Raw genomic sequence first — 14,051 nt, 5'->3', positions numbered from 1 at the left:
TTGTTTTATTGATATCGGCTTTGTGAAAATTTTCAAACTATGCAAATAATATGACAGTTTACAATTATTAAAAAGCGCCATCTGTTCCTTGCTGCATGCAAAAATCGTTACTATAGTTTTCATTATCGGTCTTTTCTCATCTTTTAATTTGTTTTTTATTAATTTAACCAATAGTTTATACATTAACAACACAACTAAAATACAAAAATATTAAAAATTTTGTTAATTGCAACAAAATTGAAAATCTTTTGTCGCATGCGCAGTATTTTCCATTAGAAAAAGCGCCATCTACATTAAAATGTTATAACTACGAATCCAAAAAATTGATTGTGTAAACACAAATACAAGATTTGTCCAGTAGATGTCGTATTTTTAAAAATATAAAAGTAAAGTGAAACCTTTCTCCTATTCATCACATTAGTTATTGTTTGAAAAATTTTCAATCAAAGAATATAAAGCCTGTGTAAATTAAGTACATGATATTAAATTAGGAAAAAAATTAACAAGTACTGTCCCAATTTTTTTTTTATTTATCTATTTCAATTAATTAAATCTGGGTGTAATTTATTTGAACTTCTATTTTGGGGTTCAAAGGAAGTTGATTACTAATTACTTGAACTCGAACAAATCTTAAGCAAACAGTTTGGACTTTTATCTTGATGCATAATTACTGAAAGGGCGGAAGGGACGTCGCAAGTACAAAGTGGGAACTTTATATAAATGGCATTGGATCCCTATATTAATTCGTCGTTTGTCAGTTTGGCTACGCGACCATTTTTTAAGGCACCGTAGGGTTAATTGTAACGAAGTGTTTCGGACAGAAATTGTGTTGAATATACTTTGATAACATTTTTTTTTCATTAACTTAAATAAAAAAAATGTTTAAATTTATATAATTTCAATAAACCGTGCAAGAATAAATATCTCTTTGTGCGTTATTTTAGGCTAGGCTATTCATTTTTTTTAGCAAGCTTTTGTGTCCTTCATAAAGTTAAGATGTCATATAAAAAAGAACAACATCCCAAAAAACCTCAAAATTTATTTAAAAGTCATTTGTACTTATACTAATGATAAGAAAGGCAATAATTGACATTTCGAATGATTTTTAAAAAGTTTCCTTAATTATACGACTCTACTACTTTCATGTTTTAAGGCTCACGGTCAGCTAACAATGTGAAAAAATGCTAAGTTTAAAAATACTTCATTAAGCCTCGTTTTATCGGTCGTGTTAATCAAGGGGCGTGGGCTAGTAAACCTCACAATTTATTCTTTTACGTCCTATAGTAAAGATCTTCAAAGAAAAATCAACTTATCGTCTTAACACTTAAGACATCATTTCGAATGCGATAAATTTTGATTTTTGTAGTGTGAATAATCTATCTAAGCAAACTGTAGTGATATAACGAGTTTTTATTTATTGGTACATCCTGAGCCAATTAATTTTGAATTAAGTTGTAAATGTATATACATTTATTGTACCGATGTAGTTAAATCAATAAGGGTTTAGTTTTTAGTACCATCAAATAAAATAAAAAAAAATACCTGATTGAAGATGAGATTGTCTAAAATACAATAGTTTTCTCAAATTTACCAATTTCTCTTCAACAATAATACTCGTTACAATTATTTATTACAAAAACATACCATTTGACCTAGTTTTATTATAATATTTACCTTTATATGTTTGAATCTTAATATCGGTTCCCATACCGTAATTTCTTACATTTTTTTTAGAATGTTACAATTAAGTTAACATTTAGATATACTACTAACAAGATAAGATCACAATAATTTACGCGGTTCGTATTCAATTTGCCGTCAGCGTGGTCGAAAAAAAAAATTAAAAAAAGGCAATTAAAAGGTCCCATAAATCCGTCACCGGCCCCGCCTTAACACGGAACTATAAACATTCCTTTTGTTTTAGTGATCGTGTAACGAAGCTTCTTCATTTTAATTGTCTAATTATTGATTCGGAAGTTTTCTCTGTATTTCCCAAAGACAGTGAAAAAAATAACAGACTAGACATAGGGATAATTTTTTTCACTGGTAGCTTTTTAATACGGTAATATGTCAATGTTAAATTTGAAATACCGAGACGCTTCTCAGTGTTTGAATTATTTATTTGTTTGTGATTTTACTAGCGGTTACCAGGTAGCGCTATTGAGTTTATGTGAAAAGTGTTATGCTATGCTTACTCTATGTTTTTTGAATTTCCTTGGTATTTCCACTATCATATCTTAATTCCATTATACTTTAACAAGTTGGATCACATGGATAAACGACTTAATTCCTTTTATCGTACAGATTTGGCTTTCAATACGTGAACACCTTAACCAGACAACCTTTCAAATATGGATGCCGATTTGAGATCTTTATAAGGCAATAATTTACAACGTGAATGCTCACGATTTATCCTTTTCTCATTTCATTGTGCAAGATAACACGTTACACAAGCTATGTTTTATTTATGCACTAGCTTTCGCCCGCGACTCCGTCCGCGTGGAATTAAAAAGAAAACAAAACTAAGTAGCCTATGTGTTCTTCCAGACTATCCTCTACATCTATACCATATTTAATCGAAATCCGTTCAGCCGTTTAGGCTACATACTCTAACAAACATCCTTCCATCTAAACTTTCGCATTTATAATATTAGTATGATGTTTTACTATTGACTTTGTTTACCGTGAGAATTAAATAGGATTGTTAGAAATTCTTAATTTTTAAAAAAGCCATACCACTACCGAAAAATTTATAAACAATATTACTATAAAAACATTTTATTGTTCATACAAAAACCAATTAAATCCACACAAATAACAATTCTGTTAAATATTCTTCTTAGATCTAAAATTGTATTAACTAAGACATCTCACTTGGCTCGATATTTTTTTTTACATTTCAGAATATTCTTCAATAGTTGCAATATCTAAATAATAGCAATAACCAAATTATTTACTGTGAAATCTTATCGCTAAATTCATAGTCGAATGGAACATTATAAAATAAAAATTTTACATGTTTAGTTCAAATCTTTAAGTCTAATCACCCTATTAATGTATAATGGTCGTAATAGCCTACACTATCATATCAGCTCTCATCAATTCCAATTTAATTAAAATGCGGAATATTTATGACATAAATGAATGTACATTCTGTAAAACATCCGGTTTTCTTGAGTCGCATCATTTCATTTTAAACGCGATTATAAAATAATTAAAACACATTTAAATTCAGTCACTAAATTATACGCATAAAGACGTTAGATATTTTTATATTTTAATTAATTTTTATTATTCATACATATCGGATAATCATATTGTACGCGTCGTAAAATACTCGTTAACATGTTATTTGTCCACATTTTACAATATTTATTGAAAATTTAAGTTATGATAACCAAAGCCTATTCTACAAAATCTAAACTTGTTTTAATAAAAATTTGAAAATTATATTTCATTAGAAATATGTAAATCTAAATTAGTTTTAATATGAACATGTAATTTTCATTACAAAATCAGATTTTACAAAGAAATTTTAATAACTGAACACTTCAACAAAATAAACCGAACAAAAAAATCTTACACACAATGAAGTCCTTAGTTTAATGTTACAAAAATTCTTATATTCAAGCACAAAAAATTTAACTAATAAAATAACACACGGCTTAAAAATACTAAACTATGTCATGAAAATATTTACTGAAAATTTTTAAGACCTCCGTCATTACTGGTTCTAAAAGAAAAAATATATGTCGAGTTGGTCGAGAAGAGACCTCATATATTTGTCACATTAAATCTACACTAAGTGAAGGCTTAAGTAATTAAGACTCAGTGTAATAATCAAGTGCACAAATCATTTATAAGACGGCGCACGAGCGTATCGGCGCCGCGCAGTCAGGCTCCAACTCAACCACACCTCGATATACTGACCACCCTAATTAGATAAACCACTAAATTATTTAAAACAAAATAATTTCATAAGTATAATGCATAAATCAATGACATTCATACAAATTTAGTAGCATTAGGAGAATGGTAAATTTACTTATATCATAATATTAACTAAATTAACACTAAAAGCACTAACCACATTCACTAACCTAGAAAGTTATAGGATTATAAAAACATTTAACCTAACTAATAAAGAGATGCCACACGTACGGTGCGTTTGTGATGCGTTAACGAAGTATTTTGGAAAATACACTATCACTTATATACATTATTGCTATCCTTAAAACAATTTCACCACACTCTATTTCAACATTCACAAAATTACCATTCCAAAAAGAATACCATAATAGTGGAAGTCCACTGTGAATTTAAAATTAACATTAATTAAGTACAAAGCGTAAAAACACATACATTGGTACCGCAAGGAAATCGCACTGTCGGCGGTTGTGTGGTGTCTCCATGTTACTCAACTGGTATCTTGTTAACCAGGTGTAGAGATAGGAGTGCTAGGAAAGCTAGAAGAGTAAGGAGATCAAGGAGAACTAGGAGGGCTAGAGAGAACTAGATGTGCGAGGGTATGGACACGTGCGGCAGCAGCAGATCCGCCAGACGGCCCGCCTCGCGCAGCCCCGACAGGAACGCGCCGTGCACCGTCGCGGGGTAGTTGCGCATCGTGTGCTCGCCTACACAATACAGATTAACATCGTCCACAATATGCGGTAGAAGGGTGCCTTAGAATCGTTAAATGAGAACCTAAATTTACATACTAGAACACTAAGGCAGACCCCCAAAAAGTCTTTGAAAGCAGTTATTTTCTACATTCAACTAATTGGCTGTTAGCCCTTTTAACTGATATTGACCGCGAAAAGACACAATAACTAAGGTCTCAGAAATTATATACAGAATAAGAAAACATAAAAGAATTGCATATCTTCTTTCTAGGCATTTTTAAAGATAAAATTATAACCTAGTATTTCCAAAAACAATATTCCCCTGTTGGGAATTCACTAGAAATATCATCTTTTCTGTAAGTTTCGTAATAAAAGATTTACATTTTTATTGACCCATAGATTGCTTCTTTATTTTAAGTTGTTAGCTGAGAGCGGGAGAATCAATTCTATTGTTTCCGGAGATTTAAGATACTCCACATAACTTTTTATGAGCTTACGCAGCGTTTTTTTCCTTATCGGAAGTAATACGAAGTATAAGGAAAATGTTATTTCGGGCTTCCTTCCACTCACGATTTTGCATTAACATTTAATCAAACTAAGACAAACTTTTTTTAAATAAAATTAAATTTACATAGTGATAACTATCTTCGAAAGTGAAAAACGTTTACGTATAAGTTACTTTATATTTTATATGATACTAGCTTTCGCCCGCGACTCCGTCCGCGTGGTATTAAAAAAAAACAAAACCAAGTAGCCTATGTGTTCTTCCAGACTATCCTCTACATGTATGCCAAATTTCATTGAGATCCGTCCAGCAGTTTAGGCTACAAACTCTAACAAACATCTATCCATCCATCCATCCATCCATCTAAACTTTCACATTTATAATATTAGTGTGAAGTATGATAATATGATAGTATGATGGTACGAAGTATGATTAAATTAATTAATCAATTCAACTAATCGCAGGAAAAATAAGTTACACAGATAATAATTACCATCAAAAAGGAACCATGTAAAAAATCATAACAGTATTAATGACGTCATCGATTTTAATATAAGAACGGAACATTCATGCATTGCTGGCGCGACCAGCATCACTTCACTAAGAAACCTCTTTAGTGTCTCATTTATTTGTAGCGACAGTCTGTAGCGAAATCAATTATTTGTTTAAAGGGATATGCTTGTAGATTGTTTTACGTGTTTTCCTTACCAGCAAAGAAGAGCCTGTTGTCAGCGGGCGTGGTGGCGGCGGGCGCGCCGGACACGGGCGCGGCCAGCAGGTCGTAGTCCGTGCCCGAGGAGCCCACCGCCACAAAGCTGTACGAGCCGCGGGCGAACGGGTCCGCGCGCCATCTATCAACAAAAAACACTGTTAAATGGTACATACTTAAATTGCAAATGCTTTTCATTTCCTTACGACTTCTGGTTGCAAATCATGTTATAGATGACACCTTAATCTTACTATCCAATATTATAAATGCAGAATTTTAGATGGATGGATGGATGTTAGAGTTTGTAGTCTGAACGGCTGAACGGTTCTCGATAAAATTTGACATAGATGTAGATTGTCTGCAAGAACACATAGGCTACTTACTTTTTTTTATTCCACGCGGACGAAAACGCAGGCGAAAGGTTGTATTATATACAGTAGAAAGAAAATAAAAACATATTAGTAACTTCAAGAATTAAGAACATAACATCTATTTATTACCTGGTGACAACACATTCCTTGGGCTGGGGCACGGCGGCGTGGCCGAAGATGCTCTTGAGCACGGCGATGCAGCGGCCGACGATGACGTCATCGGTGACGTTCTCCATCACCGCGGCAGCCTCGCCCGCCACCAGCGCCAGCAACACCGGCGCGCTGTACAAGTTCCAGAACAGGAACAGCTCACCTTAGAATGGACAAAGATATTGTTTAGAACCAGCCGCGCCATATAGGCACCATGTTTTTATGTCATCTCGATTACATTTTTCATATCTTTTGGACTTAAAACGATTTAATGTGAAATGCTTTCTAGCTACTCAATTCTATTCATTTAGTTTTGCAAATATGAAATATTTTTAAAGTCATAAATTCATGAAAAAATCAACGGAATTTTCATCAACAAAGTGTATCATAAAAGGTATTCGCTTTGATCTCACAATACATTGTCAATAATAGATATTAAATTTTATTTTACATCCGTGTTCGTATTAATTTTTATTTTGACAAAAATGTATAAAACTCAGGATATTTATAACTAATTAAAGATTTCCGATATTGTAATGATAAAGTCTTTAATGAGGGCATAATTAAGTTTTTGGTTTAGGGTACACGAAGATTCAGGGCGCGTTGTTCTCACATAACTCGCAAACAAACGTCGAGCGATAGCGTTCATCAGATATACCAAAAACGTTAAATTGGTATCGAAGAAAAAAACCCGGTACATTGTTCCGGTATTCCCATCGCCATTTAATGAAGCTAGCCAACAAAGAGTTAAGGTGTACTAAAGCATAACGTAAAAAATAGCATGTCTCGGCTTGTTGCAGTGATTTATCGCCGAAGAGCGCCCCTCGGGGTCTCCCAGTAGCGTTAAATTATTCAGCTTTTAATTCGTTATCGCGTCGCGGCCGCTGTTTCTGCGTTTTACACTATTTACGCTTGGAAATAATTTACAAGTTGTATCCTCCGAGAGCAAACTGAGCTCACTTCGTTTTCTAGAAATTGGCTTAGAACTTAATTTTATAGCTTGCAATAATTATAACAAAAAATAGATCATTTATAGCGCATAAATGAAGTTAGAAACAAACAAGTGCATGTCTTATGTATTACCAATATTGTTTATATAATTTGTGATTGAAAGTAACACTGTACAATTGCATATAGTAAAGTTTTCTACTTGGGTTTCAGTAGTAACTTAAAACATACCTCTGCTTGCGGTGGTCGTGCCGACGTGACCAAAAAGGTTGGCGCTTGGGTCCCAAAATGTTCTCTCAAAGCAGAGCACCACTTTGTTCAGGTTCCCGTAGCCGAGACGCTTGATAGCAGCCACCTGTCAAAAAGTATATCTACATTAAATTACTTACAGCAAACAACCTACAAGTTAAAGTAGAAATTAACATACCAAAAAAAAAAACTGACTGATTATAGCCTCGTAACTTACTGAAAAAATACCTTAAAAAACTCAATGAAACAAAAATAAATACATAAGAAAAACTTTTTCCGTCTATTGGTTGGGAATCATTGCAAAAAAAAAAATCAGATCAAAGCTCAAACATAATAAACTGCACGCGCCCAGTGTAAGTTACAGTGCAATAACAAAACCCGGGCGAGTTCGTAATTAACCGTGGCGTATGAGTTTACAAACCTTCCAGTCGGGCAGAGGCGGATCAAATTTAACAAAGTTCTGTTGGTTCTGTCCGTTGTTGGCGACCGCAACTTTGAGTACTCCCAGCGGCAAAGTGCACAGCACCACATCACCTGCAACAATATCACGCTCCATACAAACTTTCCGCTCGCTCTAGGACCACTCAAATGGGCAATAAACCGACTATTTGTATGAAAAACTATTTTATCTGCCGTATTCAGAATGAAATTATTACAGTTGTCCTTTCATATATATTAAAGTTTCCGTTAACTTCATTTTCAATTGAAGTACCTAATTACATTATAATAAAAAAACATATAATTCTTCCCCAATAAACTTTTGTTTTAAATTGTTTGATTGATTAAATTTTACTCAATTGAAATAAAAAAAAAACTAATATCAGCGTAATGTTCGACGTTTATTAAAACTTTTATGAATGTGTGAAAAAAAACAGGGCGTAAGTCGGGAGAGTGTTTCGCTATAAAAGCAAGCAATCAGCATTAGAGCTGCACTTGATCTCGGCTAACGACCCACTGCTTTTGGACTTTATACGTCACATACATAAACCCCGTTCACATTAATCGAGATTTCATGCTGCGAGTCCCCAACATGTTAACGGTTAAGGTCAAATAAACACTCCAAAAACGTACTACCGAGCTACTATGTATTGAAAACTGACAACCTTTTGTCACTTCAAATATCTAAATTAGTTTGCGCATTTATAGAATCTGAAAGTACATATAGAAGCAGGGCGTAAATATGTATAAAATAGGGTAAAGTTGATGATAATCCTAATAGCAAATAAGACATATTAAAGATTACAACACTTTTTAAAGTTTAAAAATTTCCTCGCATCTCAAACTGTCTATCAATAACCGGAACCGTGAGATCGCTACGATAACTTCTACGTTAAATGCTGAAAGCGTTTTATTTGGGTCAGTAAGTTGCATTGCGATAGCTGTCGGGGAGAATATTGAAAGAGAAATTCATGAGGAACGATATTTTTGGCGTGTAGCCGTGCTCAAAGGAACTGGTTCTTTTTCTCGAATTAAGTTGGCAGTAACAGCCACTAGGACAGTCTCTTTAGAATCTATTTGGCACTTTTAGCATCGACTCGGCTGTATGCAAATGCCTGGCCCCGAGCGTCGCGTGACAGAATGACTGAGAGCGTCGGGTCAACAGACACCCATATTTTTGTGCCTCGTCAAAGTGAAATTAAGGCGATAGAATTGCAAATCATTCCGCGACAAAGAAATGACAAGAGCCGCCGCCGGCGTTGTGGATTTTTCTCATAACGCCCACTAATTTGTCAACGGCTGTGTTTTGTGTTCTTTTTGTGTCGCTTTTAATTGTGGGTAACGGTATCAAAGATAACATCGACACTGGATTGTTTTAACCTAAGTACATATATACACGGAGTATATATTTTTGAGTATAAACATAATGCTGTAACATTAGACATTTTTCTATCATTAGGACAATCATATCACACTTATTTGTGTAAAAGTGTAGAGCTTACCTTTGAAAGTTTGGGGTTGATTTGGGTTTCTGTGACTGACCGCTTTTACAGTAACCCCCGGGCCGCCGTATTCAATATCAGTAACTGAGGTCCCCAGTCGGATGTCCAGGCCCTCGGATAATGCAATCGGCACGCACGAATAGCCATTGCGCACTGAAATAAATACATAATTGTTAGTAAATTGTTATATATGTCAGACTGAAAAGTGGCTTACAGAATTTAATTGCGCCGTTATAGTTAAATCTCAATAAATACAGGGGGCGTGACAGTGCCCGGGCAAATTAAAGTTAAATCATTCTTTGAAAGGGTATATGAATTTTTACATATGTTTTATCTACTATAAAAATATGTAGTACCAAATTTCCTTTGTGAATGTATCGAAAACTGCTACATTGTCTCAAATTATCTTCGAGAACATACCGAAGAAGCATACTTGCCAACTTTCAAAAGCTCTTGTCGAAAGTTTGTAACGGAAATGAAAATGCAGTATAGCTTCCTGCAGGAAGGCGAATGTCGAAAAAACTGGAAAGCAATCTTATGTTAGAAATTAAGTTGCAACGAGCGGCTACTACAATGTTGTTTTCAATTAGCGTGATAGCGCGACTGCAGCCCACTTTAGAGTGTTTTAATAACTTTAAGTGAGTTTCTTACTCCATTAAATTAGTTCCATTATATCGTGCGGACTCAATGGAGACAGGAACTGTTCTCTGAAGAACGTCATTGGAATTTAAAGAGTGCTACGAATTACGTGAATAATGGGTACTTTTTAGAGTGAGATGCACTGATTACATTCATTTTCGTACGCCAATTATTCTGTACAATAAGTAAACAAATTGAATCTAAACGTATAAAGAGTTCAAACGTTCTTTTGTTATCATGTACCGACTAAACGGGACACGTGGTAACAACTAACAACATAAAGCGGCCTGTAGCTTAAATGTCAGTACGCCCGCTGAGTTCTCAGCTGAGATGGTCGATAAGTAAGCGACCGCTTGATCATCTTGAATTTATAAGAAATACGACTTGGCTTAGAGTAACGGCTAATACATTGGTATACTCAATATATTCTATACTAGCTTCTAGTTTAGCTGCTAGTTACTATGCAGCTAAATCCGCATGAAATTATTAAACCTTTATTTTATTGTTAACATTTATCAAATGTCAAAATTATGAATTAACAAATGACAATGAAGGCCTTCGACATTGGATACCAATAGCAAACGTACTTTAGCAATCTTGCTTCCTTGATGTTGGCAGCTTGTGCTTTATGGTACCTTTCACACATGAAGGTTTTATCCAATTTATTCATCCCTTTAAAATTTAAAGCCTAAAACTTGTCGCATGTGTAGGGCTTCTTTTAATTAAATGTAGTGTGTCTTTACGCTTTTTTATATTAGTGTAGACATAGATAAATACCGGGAAATGTAAAATCGAAATTCAAACGAATAAAGGCGAACAAAGTCGCAGTAAAAAGGCGATGCAATAATAGTCTGTTGTTGTACGTCAATCTGACACGTATTCAAAAGGAACAGCTTTAGTTTGGTAGCAGAGTGGATGTCGCAGCGTCATTTGCAACGTAGCCGCGACAATGTAACCGTTTAACGATATTAGCCCGGATCCATGTCACAACTGGGTGCGCAGAATGCATACATAGACTAGTGATGAGCAAGAAACAAAACATTTTGTTATTTGCTACTGTATGTGAAAAACAAATTTGTTAGGTATATCTGTACTAATATTATTAATACTAATACTATAAACAGAAACCATTTTTATTATTGTATGTATTAACTTAAAAACTACTGCGCAGATTTTAAAAATCTTTCACCATTAAAAAGCTACGTTATCATTACATAGGCTATATTTTTTTAATTTCCCGCAAGCCAAGTGGCGAGTAACACCCAGTGTTTTATAAACATACATTTTTATAGCTTAGATTAAGTATAAAATAATAATATGATTTAAATATTTTGTATAATATCTGAACTTAAAACATTTTTTATTAATTAAAAAAAACATAAACGCTTCTTTATTTACACTGAATAGCTTACAACTTTTGTATATAGTCGTAAGTATTATTTCGATGATAGTTGAAAGACTAGAGGTTGTTTTCGTTCGGTTGGATAAAAGATATTTTGAGAAAACCAATATATCGAGAATAATTCACATCACTACAAAACGGCCGAACGTTAGCAGCGACCGCGAATTGCGCGAGCTCCTGAGCCAGATATTGTAGCACTTTAGTTGGATTAGTTTGTAATGCGGATTAAATTAAACGTGTCTAATACTTTGCGTTCGTACACAGCGTCCCTCGACGGCCATTAGAATAGTTCGTTCAGTTGTTCTATACAGTTACAAACATTAGATTTAACGACGAGAGAAGTATCACAGTTATGTGTTATTCATAAAGCGTATTTAGGGAAAGCCATTACGACTTCGTTATTATTTCATTACAGCTATAAATGTGACAAATTCGAACTAGGAATATATGGTTTGAATCCATTATGTTATTACATTAATTTATTTTGGTCGCACATGAGAAATGTTAATGTAAACTTGCTTTATGAATATCCTGATGTTATGTCTGATTCTATATAAAAACTATAAACAACAAACTAACACCAACATAAACGCAAATTGAACTCATTAGACGGTACAATTAGTTTTCCTAGCGCTACGTCGCTCATTACTACGTATCGTAGCAACGTTATGTAAGCGACACACGATGGGTTTTGCACATGTTTTTCACGTTATAGAGGCAACCGATAGGCATAACATACATTGATTCATCGTACACAATACTGTATACACTGATTTACTCACGGCATGCGTTCAAGATGGTAACCTAATGTGTGTGGTCTACACAAAATTGCTACGGTACTATAGTAATGAAGCCGTGAAACTGCATATGAGTTATGCATGTAACTGTAAGTTTTGGCAGGCTAAAATCACAATACAATCACCCTTTTTTCACACACAATACACAAGTGTTATGGAAGTATAATTATAAGGTTAAAGGTAAGTTCAGAAAGACTAACCTAACGTGTGTGTTCTGCTTTAGATGCAGTATCGCAGCGTTCACCCAATTCCCCATCAATATAGTTGGCAAGTATAGCATAGCAGTAACAATGTTAGCCGCCACCTCGCCAGGAGACAACAATCTTGTGACGCTCCGCCGGATCATTAATGCCCTAGGAGCTACGCGACCGCTAAATATATGGCGAGATTAACTTACTTACAAAGTTCCTGGTACCATTTTAACTATATAATATTGGTTTTGGTCTTAAAATAAAAATATATATTTGGGTCGGTCGGCCGGTCGGCCAACGCAGTAAGTAAGTAAGTTTTTAGGAGTATTTTCAAGCAAACAATAGAACAAACATCGATGTGCGTGAGAATGAAATAACAACAGTAACACGAATTTTAAATGAACATTGCAAACAATTTAAAAAGCCATAAATCCTTAAGTTTAAATTATGTATCGAAACAGAAGAGCGTCGAATGATTGGTATCATGGTCTTTTACTACATCAAAGCCATAGAGTCACTGCAAGACCTTTAAAATTAATAAAAACGGAATTTAAAGAACCATAGACTGCAGTTGCTAAAGCAATGTAAATATTTTGTAATGCAATTGTAAACAAAACAAAGTTGCATGTTTAAATACACTCAAGCAACGTTGATCTAGATTTCATATTTCATGGTCCGAATTCACCGATTTAAAGTTCAGAAATATGGACAATGTGTTTGGAGATAAGCCTTTGCTTTTGTGAAGATAAGATTTGTTTATGCCGCGGCAGCTTGAATTTACGATGTTTGACTTTTATTTCGCAATCGGCCATAAACACGACACAGGGGAAAATACGCGGCAATTCGTTACAAAAAAGCCGTTAACTCGAACGTTATTTGAATAATTTTACGAAGCGCTGAACACAAATAGCTGTAATTAAGGGACTTCTTCTCGTATTTAGGTGACATTAAAGAAACAAAAAATCTCGTCTACGTACTTTAAAACCCAATATCGATTTATATATGAATAATATGAGCTAAAATTCTAGGAATTTGTAATTGAAATGTAGATAGCTACTAATTCATCAACTGTCGATAATCAGATCCAATGAGTTAGTAACAATCGAATTAATAGAACAAACAGAACGAGTTAACTCGGCGTCCAAACATTGCGCTAATTGCTCAAACAGTTCGTAATTATCTGATGAAATATGTAATTTTTAATCAATCATTTTTCATGATGATATTATGTTTGTTCCTAATTAGCTCTGTGGGCTCTGCAGCAAAACTGTCTGTTGTCGATATTACATACAAAATATACTCATAAAACATTAATGAAATTGATCTGATAAACATTACGAAAACCATGTTAACTGTTTTGCTAGACCAAAATGTTTTATTAAACAGTAAATTTCCACTACTGAGAAAACTCTACCTCAACAAAAAACATTTTGCTATCTTTGTAAAGTTTTTTACAAACATGAAAATGATGTCGAATATTCAAAACGAACAGAAAATTGTGATGGTTCATTTTTTTTTTTTTTTTTTT

General features: G+C 34.0%; 1 protein-coding gene across 1 annotated transcript in view; it reads right to left on the bottom strand.

Annotated features, from left to right (window-relative positions):
• Nucleotides 1-3,626: 3,626 nt before the first annotated feature.
• LOC106103126 (lysine-specific histone demethylase 1A) overlaps nt 3,627-14,051 on the bottom strand; it is a 177,141-nt gene continuing 166,716 nt past the window's right edge. Inside the window, exons 12-17 of the mRNA XM_013282793.1 lie at nt 9,495-9,647; nt 7,976-8,088; nt 7,537-7,660; nt 6,337-6,520; nt 5,836-5,978; nt 3,627-4,634 (exon numbers count right to left, since the gene is read on the bottom strand). Coding sequence (XP_013138247.1) covers nt 4,513-4,634; nt 5,836-5,978; nt 6,337-6,520; nt 7,537-7,660; nt 7,976-8,088; nt 9,495-9,647 — 839 coding nt within the window. The 3' untranslated portion in view covers nt 3,627-4,512. The remainder of the gene's footprint in view (nt 4,635-5,835; nt 5,979-6,336; nt 6,521-7,536; nt 7,661-7,975; nt 8,089-9,494; nt 9,648-14,051) is intronic.

This window comes from Papilio polytes, unplaced genomic scaffold, assembly GCF_000836215.1.
Source record: "Papilio polytes unplaced genomic scaffold, Ppol_1.0 DF823868.1, whole genome shotgun sequence".
Classification (NCBI taxonomy): Eukaryota; Metazoa; Arthropoda; class Insecta; order Lepidoptera; family Papilionidae; genus Papilio; species Papilio polytes.
Note: the sequence above shows the minus strand (reverse complement) of the source record. Positions and strands in the feature narration are given on the sequence as shown.